Source organism: Neodiprion fabricii, chromosome 7 (assembly GCF_021155785.1).
Source record: "Neodiprion fabricii isolate iyNeoFabr1 chromosome 7, iyNeoFabr1.1, whole genome shotgun sequence".
Lineage (NCBI taxonomy): Eukaryota > Metazoa > Arthropoda > Insecta > Hymenoptera > Diprionidae > Neodiprion > Neodiprion fabricii.
The window spans coordinates 23,195,374-23,214,063 of NC_060245.1; the positions used below are offsets into that span (position 1 = coordinate 23,195,374).

General features: G+C 43.2%; 1 protein-coding gene across 3 annotated transcripts in view; it reads right to left on the minus strand.

Moving 5' to 3' along the window:
* Positions 1–471: 471 nt before the first annotated feature.
* Positions 472–18,690, minus strand: part of LOC124186234 — a 58,533-nt gene continuing 40,314 nt past the window's right edge. For all 3 annotated transcript variants that reach the window (XM_046577753.1, XM_046577752.1, XM_046577755.1), the window contains 2 exons: positions 10,751–10,854; positions 472–3,555 (listed from right to left, as the gene is read on the minus strand). In XM_046577753.1, coding sequence (XP_046433709.1) covers positions 2,503–3,555; positions 10,751–10,854 — 1,157 coding nt within the window. In that variant the 3' untranslated portion in view covers positions 472–2,502. The remainder of the gene's footprint in view (positions 3,556–10,750; positions 10,855–18,690) is intronic.

Here is an 18,690-nt window from a genome sequence, read left to right on the forward strand (position 1 = left end):
CGCACACACAGTCACACAAACATGCGAGTCGATTTTCATTTGACGTTATACATACGTAGGTACGAAATGTGAACATAATTTTTATTTCATAATATATATATGTGATGTATGATATTATGTATATTCATTCACACGTGTACATTATATACATATGCGTACATATGTATACGAATGTGGTGAATTGTTTGTAATAAATAGTAATCGTTGAATTTTTTTTTATTTCATTTTCTTTTTTTCTTCCATCATTTTTCGTTTCTTCCCCCCCCCCCCCCCCCCCCCGGGCCTTTCTTCTTGATATTTTTCGTCAATAAATAGGCTATCAAATTAGCAGGTTGTTATTTCGTTGGTGGTATGTTTTTTTTTTTTTTTTTTTTTTTTAAACATACATGTACCTACCTATGTTTTCTCAGATTATTATCAAGGTCCTGGATCCGTGACACAACGGTTAAATTATACAGATCGGTTTTGCGTTTCAATATTTATACCAAGAGATAAAGTTCTGTAATTCGTGTGAGTCGTTGATTTTTTGGTTTTTTTTTTTTTAATCTTGTTTGGCCATCTTTTTTTGCCTCTGCACAAAAGTATACGATACAAAGACGATAAAAATCTGTTCAAGTTTGAAAAGAGGCCCGATCTGTTTCGTATGATATACCTAATTCGCCGAAGCGACGTGGATTGTTGAAATGACAGGTTTGAGTTTTTTTTTTTTTTTTTCTAATTTATTTTTTTATTATTTCCAAATTGTTTTCTCTTCTTTTTCTTCTATCGTTTCGTTTCTCATACTACGTATCCCTAAACTAGAAACTAATGGAAATACTTCGTTCTTTTAATTGATAGTTCATTTATTAAATATTCAATCGATTTACTCAACTATTCGTTTCTCCTCCTAATCGACAAATTTCATCATTACAATAATATAATGATATAGATAGGTAGGTGTGCAGAAAAGCGAAGAATTCGTTTCCGCAATTTTTTATGCACGATGATGATTATACAATTCACGTATATATCAACTCGTCGTTTAACCGTACATTATACAATTATAATAGTATTATTTACGTTATAAGACAGACTAAAAAACAGACAAATAAATAGGCAGTGGTTCTTTTTTTTTTTTTTTTTGTTTTTTTTCTTCATTTTTCTTTCTGTTTCTATTCTTACCGCTACATCGTCGATATTTCGCAATTAGAATTTGTTTCTCGACTTGTTATTTATTCGTTTATTTTTTTGTTTTTTTTTTTAATTAATTATTCTTCTAGCCGTTTACTAAAACGTTGTTGTTGTTGTTGTTGTTGTTGTTATTATTATTATTATTAATATTATTATTTATTATTACACTAGACATACTTTATGGCGAATGAATAGGTATGTATACGTATGCGTGAATATTGTCGTTTTCAAATGTACATTGTATAATTAATTATGACGCACCGTACGTTAGGATCGTTTCAAAAATCAGAAAACAATCATATTACAATAACAACGCAACGATAGACCGAGTAAAATTTTCCCCCTTCGACATTTTCATCGACAATTTTTCATCATCACTTTCGCGGCTAAAAACAAATTCCAGCTCGCGTATACTGCAATTTCATTAATACAGAGGTAAAGATAACGGATCGGACGAATTGTAAAGAGACCGTAACGTAGGCGCGATCGTGTTAAATATATAATATGTGTAAGTGTGTATTACAATAAATGTGAGTGTTGAAATCTTGGATGAATAATGAAAATGATCATATCACTATAGATTCGTTTTGGCATTATTGTCTCTGCGAAGCGCACTTGCATCTCTCTCTCACCGACTTGAGAGCCGTTTATCGGATAGAAAAAAAAAAAAAGAAAAAGAAAAATAGAAAAAAAAAAGAACACAAAAAATATAGATCGTATATCAATACTCAAATCGTAATCTGATACGCTTTTTATAATTTATTACCGCATGTTTCGACACTGGTTTCTTATTATTGTAAGATCTTTTTTTTTTTTCTTCTTCTTTCTTTCCTTGACCGTTACAATTCGTCGTATAATTATTACTATTATCATGATGATCCAGGTATAAAGAGCTTCGTCACAAATATATATATATATATATATATATATATATATATATATATAAAATAAGTATCATATCGTACAATATAAAGATATTATAAATACGTACCCACACGTTACGCATCGATGATCATCGCGCAACGATATATTTATAGTTAAATCGCACTGGGGATACAGGACGAAAACGTGTATAACACGTTTTGGCGACATTTGCAAAAATACCATGTAGATACATTATATAGAGTAATGATACCTAACGATACATCACCATCTTATAAAAAACGATCGAATGAAAGAAGGAAGAAAAAAGAAAATAAAGGTAATCGACGAAAGAAACGACATATCGCAGTACGGTATACCTAATTATCCAATAGTCTCGAATAAAAGAGAGAGAGAGAGAGAGAGAGAGAGAGTGAAAAAAAGAACAAGGAGCAGCAGTCTGAAAATATCTCACATCGCCAGTCTCTCGGTACTCTCCGATTCCGTTTTTTCAAAAACGTCCCCCCTCCCGTGTTTCTCCTCGTCATCCTCGCGCTCCTCGTCCTCCGCATCCTCGTCCTCGAACCCGTTCCCGTCGACGAGGGTCTCGGTCTTGATATAATCCGAGTCCCCGATCTCCTCCGACTTGATCGCGTCATCGACGCCGGCTATTCCGAGGGCTGTGGCGGTGGTGGAGGTCAGGGTGAGCGTCAGGGTCGAGGCGAGGCTGGTAGCGGCAACGGAAACGGCGGAAAGGGAGGCTGCCGCGGGTTTCGGTGGTCGGAGAATTTCGGCCGAGGACTCGGTCGAGGGTGCGAGCCTGAGCCGGGACAACGGCGACGTCATCGCCGGGGAGGATCCCAGAGTCCGGGTAGTCCTCGAGGCGGGCTTCCGCCTACCGTAAATCCCGCCGTTTCTCTTCGGGCCCATAGACGGTCCCGCGTTCTTTTTGCGCCTCGGTTTTTTCGGCCCGATTTGCTCCCCCATCCGCGACTTCCGTTTCTTCGAGGGAGCCTCGAGCGCCTCTCGCCTGCAAGCCTCCTCGACGGCGGCGCCCTCGCAGGATCGTTTCGACTGTGTTTCGACGCCGGGTTCCCGGGCGTCGCAATTGTCGGTCAAGGGCGACTCGCCGGCCCGACAACGTCGTCGACGCTTCTTCCGCTTCTTTCTTTTACGGCACCGGAACTTGTCCCGTCCGTCGCGTTCCTGAGGGACGTTCGACACAGGGCAGATGGATTTTTGCCTGCCGCGATGATGATGCCGCACGCTGTGGCGAGCGCCGAGCAAACGCGACTGCAAAGCCTCGACCCGGTCCTGCGGTACCGCTGACGTCAGAACCTTGGCGTACATCGAAAGACGACCCAGCGAATCGTGCCCCTTTGTCTGGACCTTCCGCGGCTGCCCGTCCTGCTTCATACCGAGGTAGAGAGTCTTGCGAGCCGTCGACCAACGCACCGAGCTGTACGTGTTGTAGTTGTGATGCTCCAGGGTCTCGTTGAATACACAGTCCTCCGTGTAGTCGCGCTGGAATTTTGAAAAACAAACAGCGAAGGGTCATCATGTCAGTGTGCTAATTGATGGTCGGCCGGAAAGGAAAAGCAAGGTGGATTCGATCGCGAGGGTCTCGTCGGACGGTTATTCCAATTCCGATACGTGCTTCTCGTCTTTGTAACGCGACTCGTGCCTGCGAGTCGATTCGACGACTTTGGACGGGACGGAGTTTCGACCGACTCGAAACGAAGATATCAAACTTTGACGAAACGTCGGAGTTTCGGATGGTCCAAAATTACGAAAGTCCTATGGTGAGAAAATTTTCAAATCTGAAACGTCGAAATTCCGAATGATCCGAGATTTTCTGTTTTCGGTGAAATTTCACGATCTGATTCTGATTCCGATTTTCGGTTTTGCCCATTTTTTACACCCACTCGTTGAGTTGTCCACACCGTGCGAGTATATTTGAATTTTTGCAACTTTGCTCGGTCGTAGCTTGAATTTTCGGAATCTTGTATCTTAAAAGTTTCATTCCCTTTTCAAATACGAAACTTGCCATTAACGGATCTCCGGTTTAAAAGACGTGAATAAAAATCTCGACGTACGTAAACGTTGTAACGAGATAATTCTAAAAGGTGCAACAAACCCTGAGCCGGTAGAAGAAGGATACCGGGTTAAACTGTTAGCCAAAGAGATGTGCAGAGAATTATCAAAGAGGCTCACGCGACTTCGTCGAATCGCCGCAGTGGGAGGTATACGGATTAATCTCGGTGAGAGAGGGATGGGAAATAATTGGCAACGGACCCTTGATATCCGTCAGCCGAGTCCCGAGTGGTTCGGAAAGTTCTTAAATCACGTACCGAACTGAATACGCGTAAATCGAAGGTGTCGATATCGAGTGATTGAAGAAACCTGCAGCGATGGGCGATAATTTCCTCCCTTCCGAGAGGGCGCGAAAAGTATGAAAATAAAAAAACGCCTCTGCGTGACGAATAAACGTCGTTACGGAATCCGGAAGAGCCGGCAGACTTAGGGACCGGACGTACTTTTTCCGCAAGGGCTTGCCGCCCGCTGTCGAGTGAGTCAGTCCGAGAGAATCTTTGATTATATATAGAAACGACGACGCGGGCAGAGAGCTGTGAGGTAAACAGAGAGAGAGAGAGAGAGAGAGAGAGAGGGAGAAGAAAGCCGGTGGACGCTGCAGTCGTATAACACCGAGGAACATAATTGCCGGTGCTAAATTAGCTCCGTTCCATTCCGAGTTTCGAAACTCGTTTATTCGAACCCCCCCGTCGTTGTTATGGAATTCGGAAGGCGATAATTATTTTTAATCAAGTGTTAAATATCGCCGGACCGTTTGCGAATATCGGGGAAAGAAGGAACGAGAAAGGCGAAGGTAGCGAAGGACTTTGGTCTTGACCTATTTATACGCGTCACAACCGAGCCCAGAAACTCTCCCGTTAATCATTACGCTGGGGGCGCCAATAAAACTTGTCCTATTATAACGTTGTTCGAAATTATCAAAGTCCGATCTGAGATCTCGAGATTTATCTCGCGTCGTTTCGGTCCTTTAACGAGCCTCAAACCCGGGCGGGGGAGTCAAAGCGAGACGTTTCACTAACTCATGCTTGCGATGCTTGTTCTTATTCTTTTTCCTCCTTTTATTCCTCCCAACGACAACCAGTCGTGGATAAGTTTTCGTTACTAAATTTTCCCCGCGGTTCGTTAACGATACCAAAAATCACTCGCGGTCTGGAAGTCGAGGAGTTTGAAAACGTGTTCGTTTTATTTCTTGAACAAAAAAAGGTTACTCAAAGTTCGTCCGAATCGATCGCGAGTGTTTCTAGCTCCCGATCGAAAGTTTAAACGTTGTATTGCAACAAAGTGAGAATATCAACCTGTTATTTTCGTCGATGTTAAATTACGCCGACAATGACCCTGCGGGAATTCCTCGGCCGTACAGAACGGCGGTAAATCTTGGATCCTATGAAAAAATAACTGCACCATTCGAAACGGAGACCGGGTTACAACAACAAACGTCGGTTATTTTGACAGGTCGAAAATTTACGATCCACGGTAAAGAAAGGCTGACTGGAGAGAGAGGAGACTGGAGTTAAATTTCGGCGAAAAGGTTCCGCGCCTCGAAAGGTCAAGTCAGTCACTCCTCCCTCGTGCGCTCTCACTTTTAAATTTAAAGTGAATAAAATTTCCGCGCCGCGGAAGAACCGGGCGATGGATCCGCGTGGGCCAATCCTTCACCCTTGCGATATATCTCCGAGCCAGCCGGGGGGATTCTCTAATGAACGTCTTCCTGCGTTCGAGCCGCAGCACCGCCTAACTCGTAACTGCCCGGCTGCTGCAGGTCCGCGTAATTCACGTTTTGTACGTATTACGATTACGCTACGACGATCGTCCATTCTCTCGGCCAAAGTCAATTCAATCGGCCAAACGATAAGAGACGTCTTACGTGCGTAAAGTTTAGCCATTCGAGTCGTGGATTATTGGACTTGGTCCAAGTTTCCAACAAGATAATATTCTACGATTTTTGGGGTCGCTGATAAGGAATCTGAAATCGGATTTCACAAATTCAAGATGGCGGATTCAACATCGCGCAAGATAATATCAAATTTCATCGAATACGGCCAAAGACTTTATACACGGATTTTTGGAGTCGCTGATTCGATTCGCCACCTCGAATTTTTGAAATCCGATTTCAGATTCGTAATCAGCGACCCCGAATACTTGTAACTTGTGTAAATTAAACATGTTGAAAAGTTGTCCAAATATACAAAAAATTTATATCAAACGGGTGGTAAGAATACTTGCCAATAATACTCGGAGGTTTGGAAAAAAAATTAAACGTCGAATGCAGGAACTTGAATCATGAATCAGATGTGCTAGGTCGAGGTCATTCTCACTTACTGATCAAGTGACAAACAAACGATTTCTAACTGGCTCAAAGTCGTTTCAAGCACTTTCAAAATCATTGCAAATCGGTTTAGACTGATTTCAAGGAGTTGAAAACAATTTTAAAATTATTTCAAACCGTTTCGAAATCATTGCAAACGAATTCGAAGTGGTGCCAAGCGATTCCAAACGATTACAAGCTGATTTCAGGTCAAAAGCGGTTCGTCATTTCAACGAGTAAATAGCCTCTCTAAGTGACACTGTATGTATAAATAAAGTACCACTTGTACGGATGAAGAATAGTAAAAGAGATCGCAGATTGTTCGATTTTGATCTTTCAAACTCAAACCTGAACTTCAACATCGCGTGGTTAACGAACATATTTTTAGACGACAGAATTTACTAAAAAGTAAAAGGTGTGATTTACACAGTTTTTAAAAAAAATTATTAGATCACATCGAGAACAAATTTTCTGCAACAAAGACGTTAGGATGTCGAGATTCCGAAATTCACTTCGGCAAACTTCATTTGACAATTCGATACTTATTGATTAACGTAGAGGATCGTAATTTGCACGGTGCTTTTCAAGTATCTGGAAAAAATGTGCGTTCCTACGCTAATAAGCGACCATAAAACCGTCAGAAAATCTCCGTTAAGAAATTGTTCACAAGAGCGCGAGTCGAGCATGTGGCAAAAAATAAAGCGAACGTGTTTCTTCTCACGTGTAATTTGGGTATTCGACGTCTGAGCGCAGGCAAACAAAGCCGAATATTCCTGCACCGAATTCTGAGAGTTCTTTTCAGCGAGATGTGAGAAATGACTTACCCTTCTTCTCGCTATTCTCTTCGTTACCAAAGTTTCGTAAAAGACAAGAAATATCGCCGACGGAAAGAATACGACCGGTGAGTTTTTGGACCGATATTCAAATCACATAACCGGCGACTTTTTGAGTGAGAATCCTCACGGAGTTAAAAACCGCGACGTCGACTTTGTTACAATCGTCACGATGAGGAAAGTCCGGCTTCGAAGAGGTAAGTTGCGCCTACTTTAAAGCAGCTCTTTATTTTCTGTGTATTCGATCAGTTAAAAGGGTTTCTGTATTCGCAAGAACGTTGAATGAATACGGTTGAAGTGCGACACTTAATTTTAAAATTTTATCGAAATCACGTCAACGCAGGATTTCTAGATTCAGTTTCCTTGAAAGTAGGTTCGCACGAACCTTGGTAGGGTCAAACGTAAGCGCTGAATTTCAACTCGGAGAGCCTGCAGTGTTCGCGCATCTATATGCAGCGACCTAGGAATGTCCGTCGGTGCCAATATACCTGACGACTTACACGTTTATAGCTCCGTCCCCAAACCGCGGAATGAAATGCCCGAGTACACTGAAATAGCGACGAAACCGGTCGAACACCCCGAGTTACTTCTTCTTCTTCTTCTTCTTTTTTCGTCATGCGGGAGAGTACAAAAAAAAAAATAAAATAAAAATCGCGTGGCGAAACCCCGATTTCACCGCATCGACGTCGCGTGATAATTACCGATAAATAACGCAATAACCGAGGTGATCCGATCACGCGATTTACTCTCATACAAACGATGATGGATCAAACGTGTTGCAATAAACTCGTCGGCGCTTCGTAGGACCGTTGTAAATTTTGACGGTGCAAAAGGGAAGTGCTCGGGCGTAACAAGAGGCGCGATAAAAGAACGGCTCGTAAAACTTTTGGCTCGTATGCGAACAAATTTTAACGGTATAACGTCCAAGCCGAACCTCGTTACCGCGCATTATTATACAGTCCGAAAGAAGCCGACGGTCCAGAGACGAGGCGTAACGGAGCAAAAAGAAAACAAAAAAACATAAAAAACAATCGGGAGAAAAAGAGAGGACGCAAAAATTTCAGAATTATCCCGGACGCAGATCGCTCGCCGGTGTGCTTTGACGATCTATTTCCGTCCGCCACCTCAACTTTGTCAGCTAGTTCGTCTTCGAATAAGCGACGACTTCGAATTACTCCGAGGTACTCGGAGTTGAGAATTTTCCGAACGTTGGTTCTTTTTTTGTTTTTTTTTTTTTTTTTTTTCTCATCCAAGTCCCGGGAAGGAGAGTAAAAGATGAAAAAATAAAGAAAACGAAAATAAGAGATAAAAAGAAACTAGACGATTATACGAGCTTTTGGATTTGCCGCTTTTTTCTTCTCTTTCCATCATCTTCACAACACGGACTTGCACGACGGGCAACGATAAAAATCCGATTCAACGGGACAATATACCGAGTTTTTTTATCTTTTTTTTTTCGTTCTTTTTTCCCCTTCGCGCGTTTTCTGGGATATTATTTCATCCCGAAATGAAGACGCTGCACTAAGCTTCATCGGTTATATCCTCAGTGGTTCTTGGCCGGTTTGTCACACCGTCGCGGGAGATTTGAATTCCTTGCATTTTCACCCAAGACGATAGACGATCGGGTGTTCTTAATTTCCAATGCTTCGCAAATACGCAGCGGGAAAAATTTGACCGAATCTCCGCAGCCGTGAATTGATTGCGAGGATCCTCTTCCGACTACGGAACATGGACTCGAAGGGTACCAAAAAAAAAACGTTTGAGAACCCAAGAAAAATGGTTGGGGTCTCCGGTCGTCAGGATCTGTGGCCCGTCCTTGCAGCAGTGAGGATTATTTAGGGGCATTCCGATTCCGCCCACCGTAGTTAGGGAGCTAGTATACGGCCAAAGGCCAAGCGCAACGATCCATGCATCATAATATTTGTGTCGGTGTCATCGGTTTAAGTTACCTCTCGCTCGCTCTCGGTTTTTCCACGTAGGTAACCACGAGGAGGTGCTTCACATGCCAATGAACAACCGTCCCCGAGTTTGTTCGCCGCTTCGCGACTCACCGTGAGCCGGACTCTCTACCCGAGTCGAACTTTAGCGCCTACCGCGGTTCGTTTCAAGCAACCAGGTTTAACCCAACCTCCGGAGGTTAAAGGAGGTCCCAAACATACTCTACTTTGATCCTAAGCTTGGTAAATCGGTAAATTTCGAACATTTTTATCGTCAAAGTCGGGCCTTGTATTGCATTAAAACAGAACCGACTTTACTACCTTGAAGTCCTACGTAGGAGCTCCTTTACAGTAGGCGCTAAATTTCGACTCGGGTAACCGGGTGGTTGAAGTTTGAGTTGGGATGAATTGCACACCCGAAATAAAGGAAGACGTCAAGAGGATCCTTCCGAGCCCAAGGAAGCCTCAGAGAGCGAGAGAGAGAGAGAGAAAGAGAGAGTCTCGGCTCTATTTATGAGAGGTTAGGCGGACCGATAGCTGGACAGCCAATTAAAGCGGGAAACCAACCCGTGAACAACCGTGACTTTGTCCCGTAGATGAGAATCGTCTACATATACGATTAGCCGGGACTTTTACCAGGAGGATATCTTGTCGCCAAAAGGAAAAAAGGATTATTCAATCTGTCCTTTCTTTCCTCCTCCTCCTCTTCTTCTTCTTCTTCTCCATTTCGTTGCACCGAAGCGTGGCTGATTAATATTAATCGCCGATTTGTGAGAAGAGAAATCGAGCCTCGCCGTTTTTCGGATTATGATCAGCTCGTCTCCGTTCCACGTCCTTCTCGGCACTGCGCACGAGGGTCAATTAAGGAAGTTCGGTGCGTTTAATCTGCTCTGGTATCTCGACCTTTTAAAGATATGCAATTTTTCACCGTTTCGTTGATATACCGCACAGCCACGATTCCGGTGCCGGAATTCCCTATGCGGGACCGTTTGCTCGACAAACCGCCGCCTTTGAAGACGCGAGCCCGAGAAACTGCAGCTACTATAACTTTGGCGTACAAATTAAGTATTTAAGATAATCATCCGTTAATGTCGCGTTTCTTTTTCCTATACGAACGAAAGGAACAAAATAGCGAGACAAAGACGGAGAACAGAAGACGAAGAAGAAGAAGAAGAAGAAGAAGAAGCGGATGATCTTATCTGTCACCCGGATTCTGATCCTCGATCTCGATGGTCCGCAACCGTAAATACACATAACACGAGACGAACAGAGCCGCGTGTTTCTTTTTGCATAGCGAACGGAATACGAAAAGGACGAGGTACGATAAAATTGACGGTACGGTGAATAAATATTTATATGTCAAGTCCGACAGTCCTGGTAGTAGAGAATTTCAAACTCTTGATATTCGGCGTCGACGAAAGGATTAATTATTATCGAAAGATCGTTGCAGTTCCGCGACGAGGATGAAATCTAGGATTCGTTGTGTTGCGTAAAAGTGCGGGAGTTTGGACGGCCAGACAAGATGGTGTGTAATAAAGTGTTGGGCTTACCGATCCATAGAGAATGCCGCAGGAGTCCATGCAGAGAAACAAGCACGTGGCGACTCCCTGAATTCTAAGGAGTCCCTTGGCGACCGACGCCCTCTGAAGTATGGCTGTAACCAAGTAAAGACAAACGACAATTAACATCGAGATGACGGAACAGTTGGCGCTGAATGTTTTCGAAGAGTAGAGAGAAGCTGCTTTTAAATAACCCTGCGTTGGGCTCGATTCCGCGGCTTGTTACACGCGCTCCGTGATCTCCGGTAGAGAGAGAGAGAGAGAGAGGAGAGAGAGAGAAACGGAGAGCCGTTCGTCGATGCACCTTCCTTATCTGTGATTAGATCTCAAAAATTAACTCCACCGACAATTTTTTTAAATCTCAAGGCTGAATAACATTAGCATCTCCTTACCCGGTCCTCGGTATATGCGCCACTAACCGCTATTAGAGACGCTCCGAGCTCTACGGTTATTCGTCGCGGCACTTCTTCTTCTTCTTCTTCTTCGACTTCGACTTCGCCTTCGTCTTGGCCTTCTTCTTATTCTATCCCGAGGGAAAATATATCCACCAAGGGGAATAAAACTACGACGTGGGCACACCCAAGACGAGTAGAATGAGAATAAGAAGAAGAAGAATACGAAGAGAGTAGAGGTAGGATGAGGAGGGGAATAAAAGTGTAAGACGAAAACGATGTTAAAATACATTGTAGTTCACATCCCCACTGTGACAATTTGTTCCTCGGACCACGGATCGTTGTTTCTCCTCCTCTTCCTACACTCGCGACTTGCATCTTTCAACGTGCCTAAAAATCTCTCGTGAACGCGTGACGACTGCGGAGAAAATTTGACAAACGACGTTGTTGTATAATCATCTTCTCCGGGCGAAGTTTGGAAGGCGGTGAAATACGCGGCGTGAATTTTACGTATAAGGCGTAGCCGCCCGATTTTCGATCCACGATGACGGATTCGTCGTTTCATTTTTGCTCCGTTTCCTCGTTCCTTCTCCTACCGAGTAAACGAGTGCGGACCACCTCCGAGCGCCTCTCGAGCCTGATGAGAGTCCGGTCCGAAGAAATGCGGGAAATCAAATGATCGATGAACCACGGTGACGAAATTTTGTGAATGGAACGTCGACGCCGGCGCATCGTCGGCAGCGGTTCAACGTTTGAAGTCGTAGCCGCGTAACGCCGAAGCCGGCGTGTATACGTGTACCTATAATAGAAACTCCTTCCGACAGAAGTTGCGCCACCTTTGCTCTTCCCCACCTCTGAGCTCCTTTAGTCCACTTAATTTAAAAACAAAGCAGGATCTATCCATCCGCCGTCGGTATGTAACGAACAAACTAGCTCTGGACCACAACGAGACTCGGAGTAACGATCTCTAAAGCGCGTTTAGGGTTAACAGAGCTAACGAACCGCCGCAGCCTCGACCCGGCGCACTAATTGAGTCGAGATAAATTTCAAACACCCCGTACGTCACGCGGTTACACCGCACATGCGCCTGTCGTGGGTGAGGAGCGAATGTGGTCGAGAGGTGAGTAAATCCAAGGAGAAGCAGATCCGCGAAGCTGAGACGTTTAATTTTGCTTTGGAGCAAATCGGACCGTGATTTGACGATGAAAATGGCCGAAATTTGACGAATAGCGTGAAAATGGGTTCAATCGTCTCAAACCGAGAGCGTCAAATTACGATTCGGTACTTTAATTATTACGACTTGGAGTTTCCTTGAAAGTAAATTTCCACGAACCTTGGTACTCTCAAATGTAGGCGTTAAATTTCGACTCGGTTATCCGCAGGCAACATCGGCATCGACCTTAAATTCGGATCCCAGCAAATCGCGATATAGGATCGCGCGTTTCCACCGCAGCAATTTTCGCAAATAATACACAAGCGGGAATTATAGGTTTGGCATCGTAATTGATTGCTGTCGTCGATCGAGGAGAGAAAGAGAGGTTAGATTTCACGGTGAGATTAGAAGAAGGTTGAATTTCGCGCTGAACGTTCCACGCCGCAATTACCCGCACTTTACCGTGTATTCATCACTCCTGCACATCTCGTTGCAGCTGATCGATCGTGATCCGATTATAAACGTTAACCGGGGCAGGGAAAATCTTTCGATAATCGCGATAATCCAGAAAGCGATTAAACGAGGAAGTTGCAAAAGGAAGTCTCCGGAGGAGGGAAAGTAAGAGACGATAATGATCGAAGGCCAAGCTTATTACCGGCGATAACTATGAATTCCCTTAACCGCGGTACGTGATAGTAAATAACCAGTAACACGATACAATGCGATAAGCTTTGATACTTTTCCTTCCGTCGCGAGACCGTAAAACCTTGTTGAACACTCAAAGAACGCATAACGCTGTAATAAAGCCGGAATTTTATACCGGATTTCGACATTCATTGGCCATAAAAGTAATCGTCACATCCCGTCTCGGCGTATCTTTTGCACCAGAGAAAAATAATTCAACGCTTATTATACTTACGTGGAATAAATTTTTGATTACACAAGAGAAGGACAAGGAGAAATAATGAATAAAAATTACTAAACGAATCGATAATAAAATGTAAATTCAAGAGGCGAAGATAATAATGACGGCTAATTAGTGATTAACCACATACGTGGGGCAACCTCTTTGGCGAAAATTTATGAGACGAGGTAACGATCGAGGTAACTAGAAGAGAATATCGTATATTAAACTGGTTCTCGATTCGACGAATGTTACAATATGCGTGAGGAGAAAGAATGAAAAAAGAAGGAAAAAAACATACGTGTGTAATTAATTAAGTCCGCGGATGCTTCCGTTCTCCGAATGATCATTTCTCTCTCATTGCTACGGCTACGGTAGCCTTTTCACTTCTATCCTTTTTCTTTCTTTCTCAATCTCAGACTGAACAAATCGGTCGCAGAAGTATTGTAAATAAATGGCAAGTTCGACACTCAGACCGGTTAGAACGATATTTGTGAACGCAGCGGGACTTGATCCGGCTAAAAAAAGTCCGAGCATCCTTGTTACGCGTATGCATGTATGCGGTACGTACCGGCTTACAATTAGACGATTTGTTCGAGGAGCGCAGCAAGAGCCGGTGTTATATATATAAGAGAGATGAGATCGTTGGATAAAATCGTCTCGTTGTTAGACGAGAAGGAATATAAACAAATTGTTAATCAGAATCACGTTGCTCAAGATCAGATATTAAAACCGTTTCGTATATAGAAATGAAACAGCTTCGCGGCGTGGCTGCGGTGACTCGAAAATTCAATCAAGACTGAATAACAATGCCTCAAAACTTATTGTACACGGATCTGAATAATAAAGGAGCACGGGCTGTAGATACCTAATAGTCCTTTGACAGGAGAATACGAGATGAGAACAAAAATCATCGTACGGATGTAAATTACAATTACAAACATACCCTACTTTGATCCTAAACTTGGTAAATCGGTAAATTTCGACCATTTTTATCTGATATTTCACTGAAATGGAACCTACTTTTCCACCATTATACGGAATAAAAAGAGGCGATGTTTGTTCCGAAGCATTAAACGTTAAATACAGAAATCCCGAACGAATATTCTTACGGTAGATAAATTCTACATATTTCCATACACGTACAATAAGTCACGGAAAGATGCGGTTTCTATTTCAAAGTTGTCATATGCACAGTTGCGGTGAATATAATAATATAACGTTGAACTCAACGGATGCAGGTAAACCGATTGTCAAGGTCAAAAAGAAAAGTTGATTCTGCAATTGTGAAATCTTATAAACCTACTTACGTCATAGAGACGGATTTTCCGTCCACAGCTTAGATTAGAACATCCTCGCAGAGATTTTTACCTCTTTCCCTTTTATGTAAAACTTTCCCGTAACTCATTACGTCCCTGTAATATATTAGGAGTATTACGTAACGTAATATTATCGCAACAAGTATGCGGTTTTTTTTTCCCGCAGCGTGTCGGGTAAAGAAGAAAAAAAAGAAAAAAAGAAAAAAAAATTTACATCGTACGAAACCTAAAAAATTGCGAAACGAACAAGTGCGAGGTATTCAAAGAGGATAGAATGACTAACGTAACGAAAAATTCGATATCAGCGAATGAGAAATAAAAAAAGTTGGCACGCATATGACAGTACAGAAGACGCGGGAAACCTGAAACCTTCTCTTTTCCGCGTCGAGGCAAAGGTAAAAAGTTTGTTTAAACGCTTTGCTGCGTGAGTATGTAACGCGTACAATTTTGTCGAGCAAGCAAACATACGGGCATACATATAGTGGGTCCGTATACCTGTGCACACACCCGTTACACAGACGATGTCAAAGAGATACGGCGATGATACACGCCGCGTGATCCATCCGGGAGCTGGCGAAATAGAGTCTACGTGCAGAGAGTCACGCCTCGTCTCTGTCAAAACTGACGACTTTGCGACCGTAGGTAGGTTGAACATCCATACGCGAATACGGCAGAAATATGGCACACAATAAGTGTAAATCGCGATGCGAGTCTCGTCGTGTGGTTTTCAGTCGAAAGACCAGCGATGAAATACAACCGCCGCGCCGGTACAATAACTCGGCTATTATTCGCTCTACGATACCGAAATAGTTCGGAGACATGTCTGTAAGACAGTTAAATCACGAGCCGCTCGAGTTTGCAACTGCATAAAAAACATACCAAGCGTAGGTACGTACGGTGTTTGTATAATTCAAATTCCCATGCCAAATGGCGTAGAAATTTAACGCCTACTTTAAAGGAGCTCAAAGATAGAAAAGTGGATTCGATTTTAACGCAATATCGGACCCAACGCAGGATTTCTAGGTTCAGCTTCCTTCAAAGTAGGTTCCCACGTACCTTGGTTGGGTGAAATTTAGGCGCTAAGCTTTGACTCGGAAAGAGGCGACTTCGACGATGACGAAAAATCCAGAGAAGTTTGAACTTTGCGTCTTTGCGTCAACCGCATGGCTATGCGGCATTAATCAATAATCACGTTTAATGCGAGACCCTCGTCAGGCATCTTCGCTGATTGCAGTGACTCGCTGCGTCCCCTCTGAAAGTGGTCGTCACCTTGTTCCTTTTTCCCCTCTCGCTCCGACTCTCTCAGTCTTAGTCCTCGGATAAGTCGACGTTCCCAAGGATGTTTCGCAGAGGTTCGGTCGACTCGTCGACAAAGAAACGAAGCAATCCGAGTCGCAACTCGACCGGAAACGGAAGAGCGATATTTCGACTTGCGCAAGTTCTCTGATTCGTCAAAGAATTATATCAATATTATCGGGAGCCGCGGCGCAAAAACGACCACGATTCGCGTCCAGACTTGGCTTCAAAGTCACGCGCGATCCACGCGGTTCCTCAAACCGATGACAGATTTGCGCTGAACCGTTACCTACTTGCAGCCTATTTATAAAGTCGGGATCATTTGAACCTGACGATGGGACCAGCGATAGAGAGAGAGAGAGAGAGAGAGAAAGAGAGAAAGAGAGAAAGAGTGAAGGAAAAAGAGAGTTCAACCGATCATGAGTTGCTAAAATAGGCCGGTATGCTGCGGATGGGATTGAATTTTTCGTCGTGATTATCGTCTTCCACTTCTCCTTCTCCTTCTCCTTCTTCTTCTTCTTCTTCTTCTTCCATGATCGTCGGTCAAACGAAGTTTGCAGCGATGATAAAGCTTCACGTGTTGTACTCGGCTTTCTCTGACTCTCTTCACTGTTGTTATTATTAGACGAAAATGAGGATATATAGATAGAGGATGGGGACTGCGGAGGAACCAGCAGGCCAGTAACCCGGGGTGGTTATGTCACTGCAAAGCACCAGTTTAGCGTCATTCTCTTGCTCGAAAATAGAATCGGCTCTCCCCGTTGTCGTTCAGACTCTATTCCCCCTCATCTCCGTCCATCCCGAGCTTCGACTCTTCCTTCTTTATTTCTTTCTTTCTTTCTTTCTTTCTTTCTTTCTTTCTTTCTTTCTTTTCCCATCCCCGCGACGAAAGACCCGCCGAGCTTTCGGAGCAACAAAACCGCCGCAGAAATCGTACGAGTGATTTCTACCTAAATGATTTCGAAAATTATTACAGGTAAAAGTAAACCGTCGAAACGACTCGTGAGAAATGAATCGCCTTAAATTTCAAATCATAGAGCCAAGGAATTCTCGACCCGAGACTATTACCTTCTCTTTTCTCTGTTCGGACACAAGATCGACAGATCGGATTTCGCGTTTCTTTTATAGCATCGTGTCGTTTCCGTGCCTCCTTGGACTAATCGAGCATGTGAATTTGAACAAAATTTATTAAACCATTGGTACACCTGCGGTATCGGAGAGGTCAACGAACGGGCCAAACTAGATAAAGAAAGAGAATTTTACGGGGAGAGAATCGAGAATGTAATTTCGTAACCGCGTTGAATCCTTCACTCTGAATTATCGCCATCCGAGTTGGTGACCCACTTTTTCGATTTATCGCCCATGGCCTAAAATACACACCCCTGATAAAATACTGACACGGGTGTTCGGATTCGAAGGTATAACACGCGGCGTAACGGAAGAGAATGGAATGGAACAGAGTGAAACCAAACTCCCGAGTAGAGAGGACCGCACACGAATCGACGTTTATTATCTTCCCCGACGAAGTATCGAAGATGAAATCGCCCCTGGCTAATCGTTACGGAAACCGGAAAGAGATTCCAGCCAGCCGTGATGACTGTGAAATTGATTTTGAAACGATGGATGGAAACGAAATTCAGACGAATCTAACCCTCCGTGAAAGATCATTCACCGAAGGAGAAAAAAGGGGATAATGGAGGCGGATCAGCCACTGGCTGAAAATTGAGACGTGAAAAAAGAAATATCTTGGGTGATCGAATGTATTTTTTTTTTTTAAATAATATATTCTTATTTTATATATTTAAATTTTAACCTCGTCTTGTTACGAATTCTCCGCCACGGCAGCATAATTCCGATCAACTGGACGTAGTGAAGCTGGAATGGAAGAGAGATAACTGTCCAGCTCGTAAGTGTGTGAGAAAAAAAAGAGAGAAAAGAAACCTACAAACACACACACGCGCAAGATGCATAAACACGTTATTTATAATACGATAAATAAACGAAGTCGCGTATACAATGTGCATATAAAGCATGAAAACTCGACGAGTTATTATTTCGTCTGAAAATTGTCGGGTCAGATTTTTTACGAGCTCGAGTAAAATCCCGATTTCATGCTTCGCGATCGGACTTCCGTGTGGCGTCGGAAATTTCTTTTAACGCGTTAAGGCATCGCTTGTAATATTTTCGAGGCGTGAAACAGCGTTGAGAGCTATACAAACGTACTGGATAAAATTGGCCAGTTAACTCGTGTGGCGGTGAATAAAGAAGAATCCAATCGTTCGGAGGGGAGATTTTTTGAAAGAGGATACAGGGTCGGTTTCCTTTCAAGCCAGCCATCTGATAGAGAACAGGAGGAAAGGGGAGGGGGAGGCATTTTGTGGAGAATAAAGAGCGAAAAAAAGGCACTCACTCGACGCGCGCAAAAAAAAGAGGAATTTATGGAGAGTTAACCGAAGAGGGATAAAGAATCTAAGGGGATGCCAATCGGACGCAACAAACAAGCCGCAAGCAGTTTCTCTATGGTGCTAAATGGAAATCGGAGACTGTGTTCCAGGTGCTCGAACCAGATGCCGATGATGAAACACGCGATTCCTCCGCGGGCACAATGCGTGCGGTAAGAGGGACTAAGTGAATATTAGGTACTGGATATTTTACGGCCCAAGGGACTGAATGACGATTATTGGCTCTTCTTTCCCTGAAACCGGGAAAAATACTCGAAAAAATTCCATCGCGTCAGGTTTTTTTTTCGGAAAAGTCGTGTATGTAGTTTTATTCAGAGTGAAACTCACGTTTAACTCGAAATCCGACATTGTTTGTTTAATTTTACATGAAACATTGTTTAGTTCATTTTAACAAATTGGTAGTTT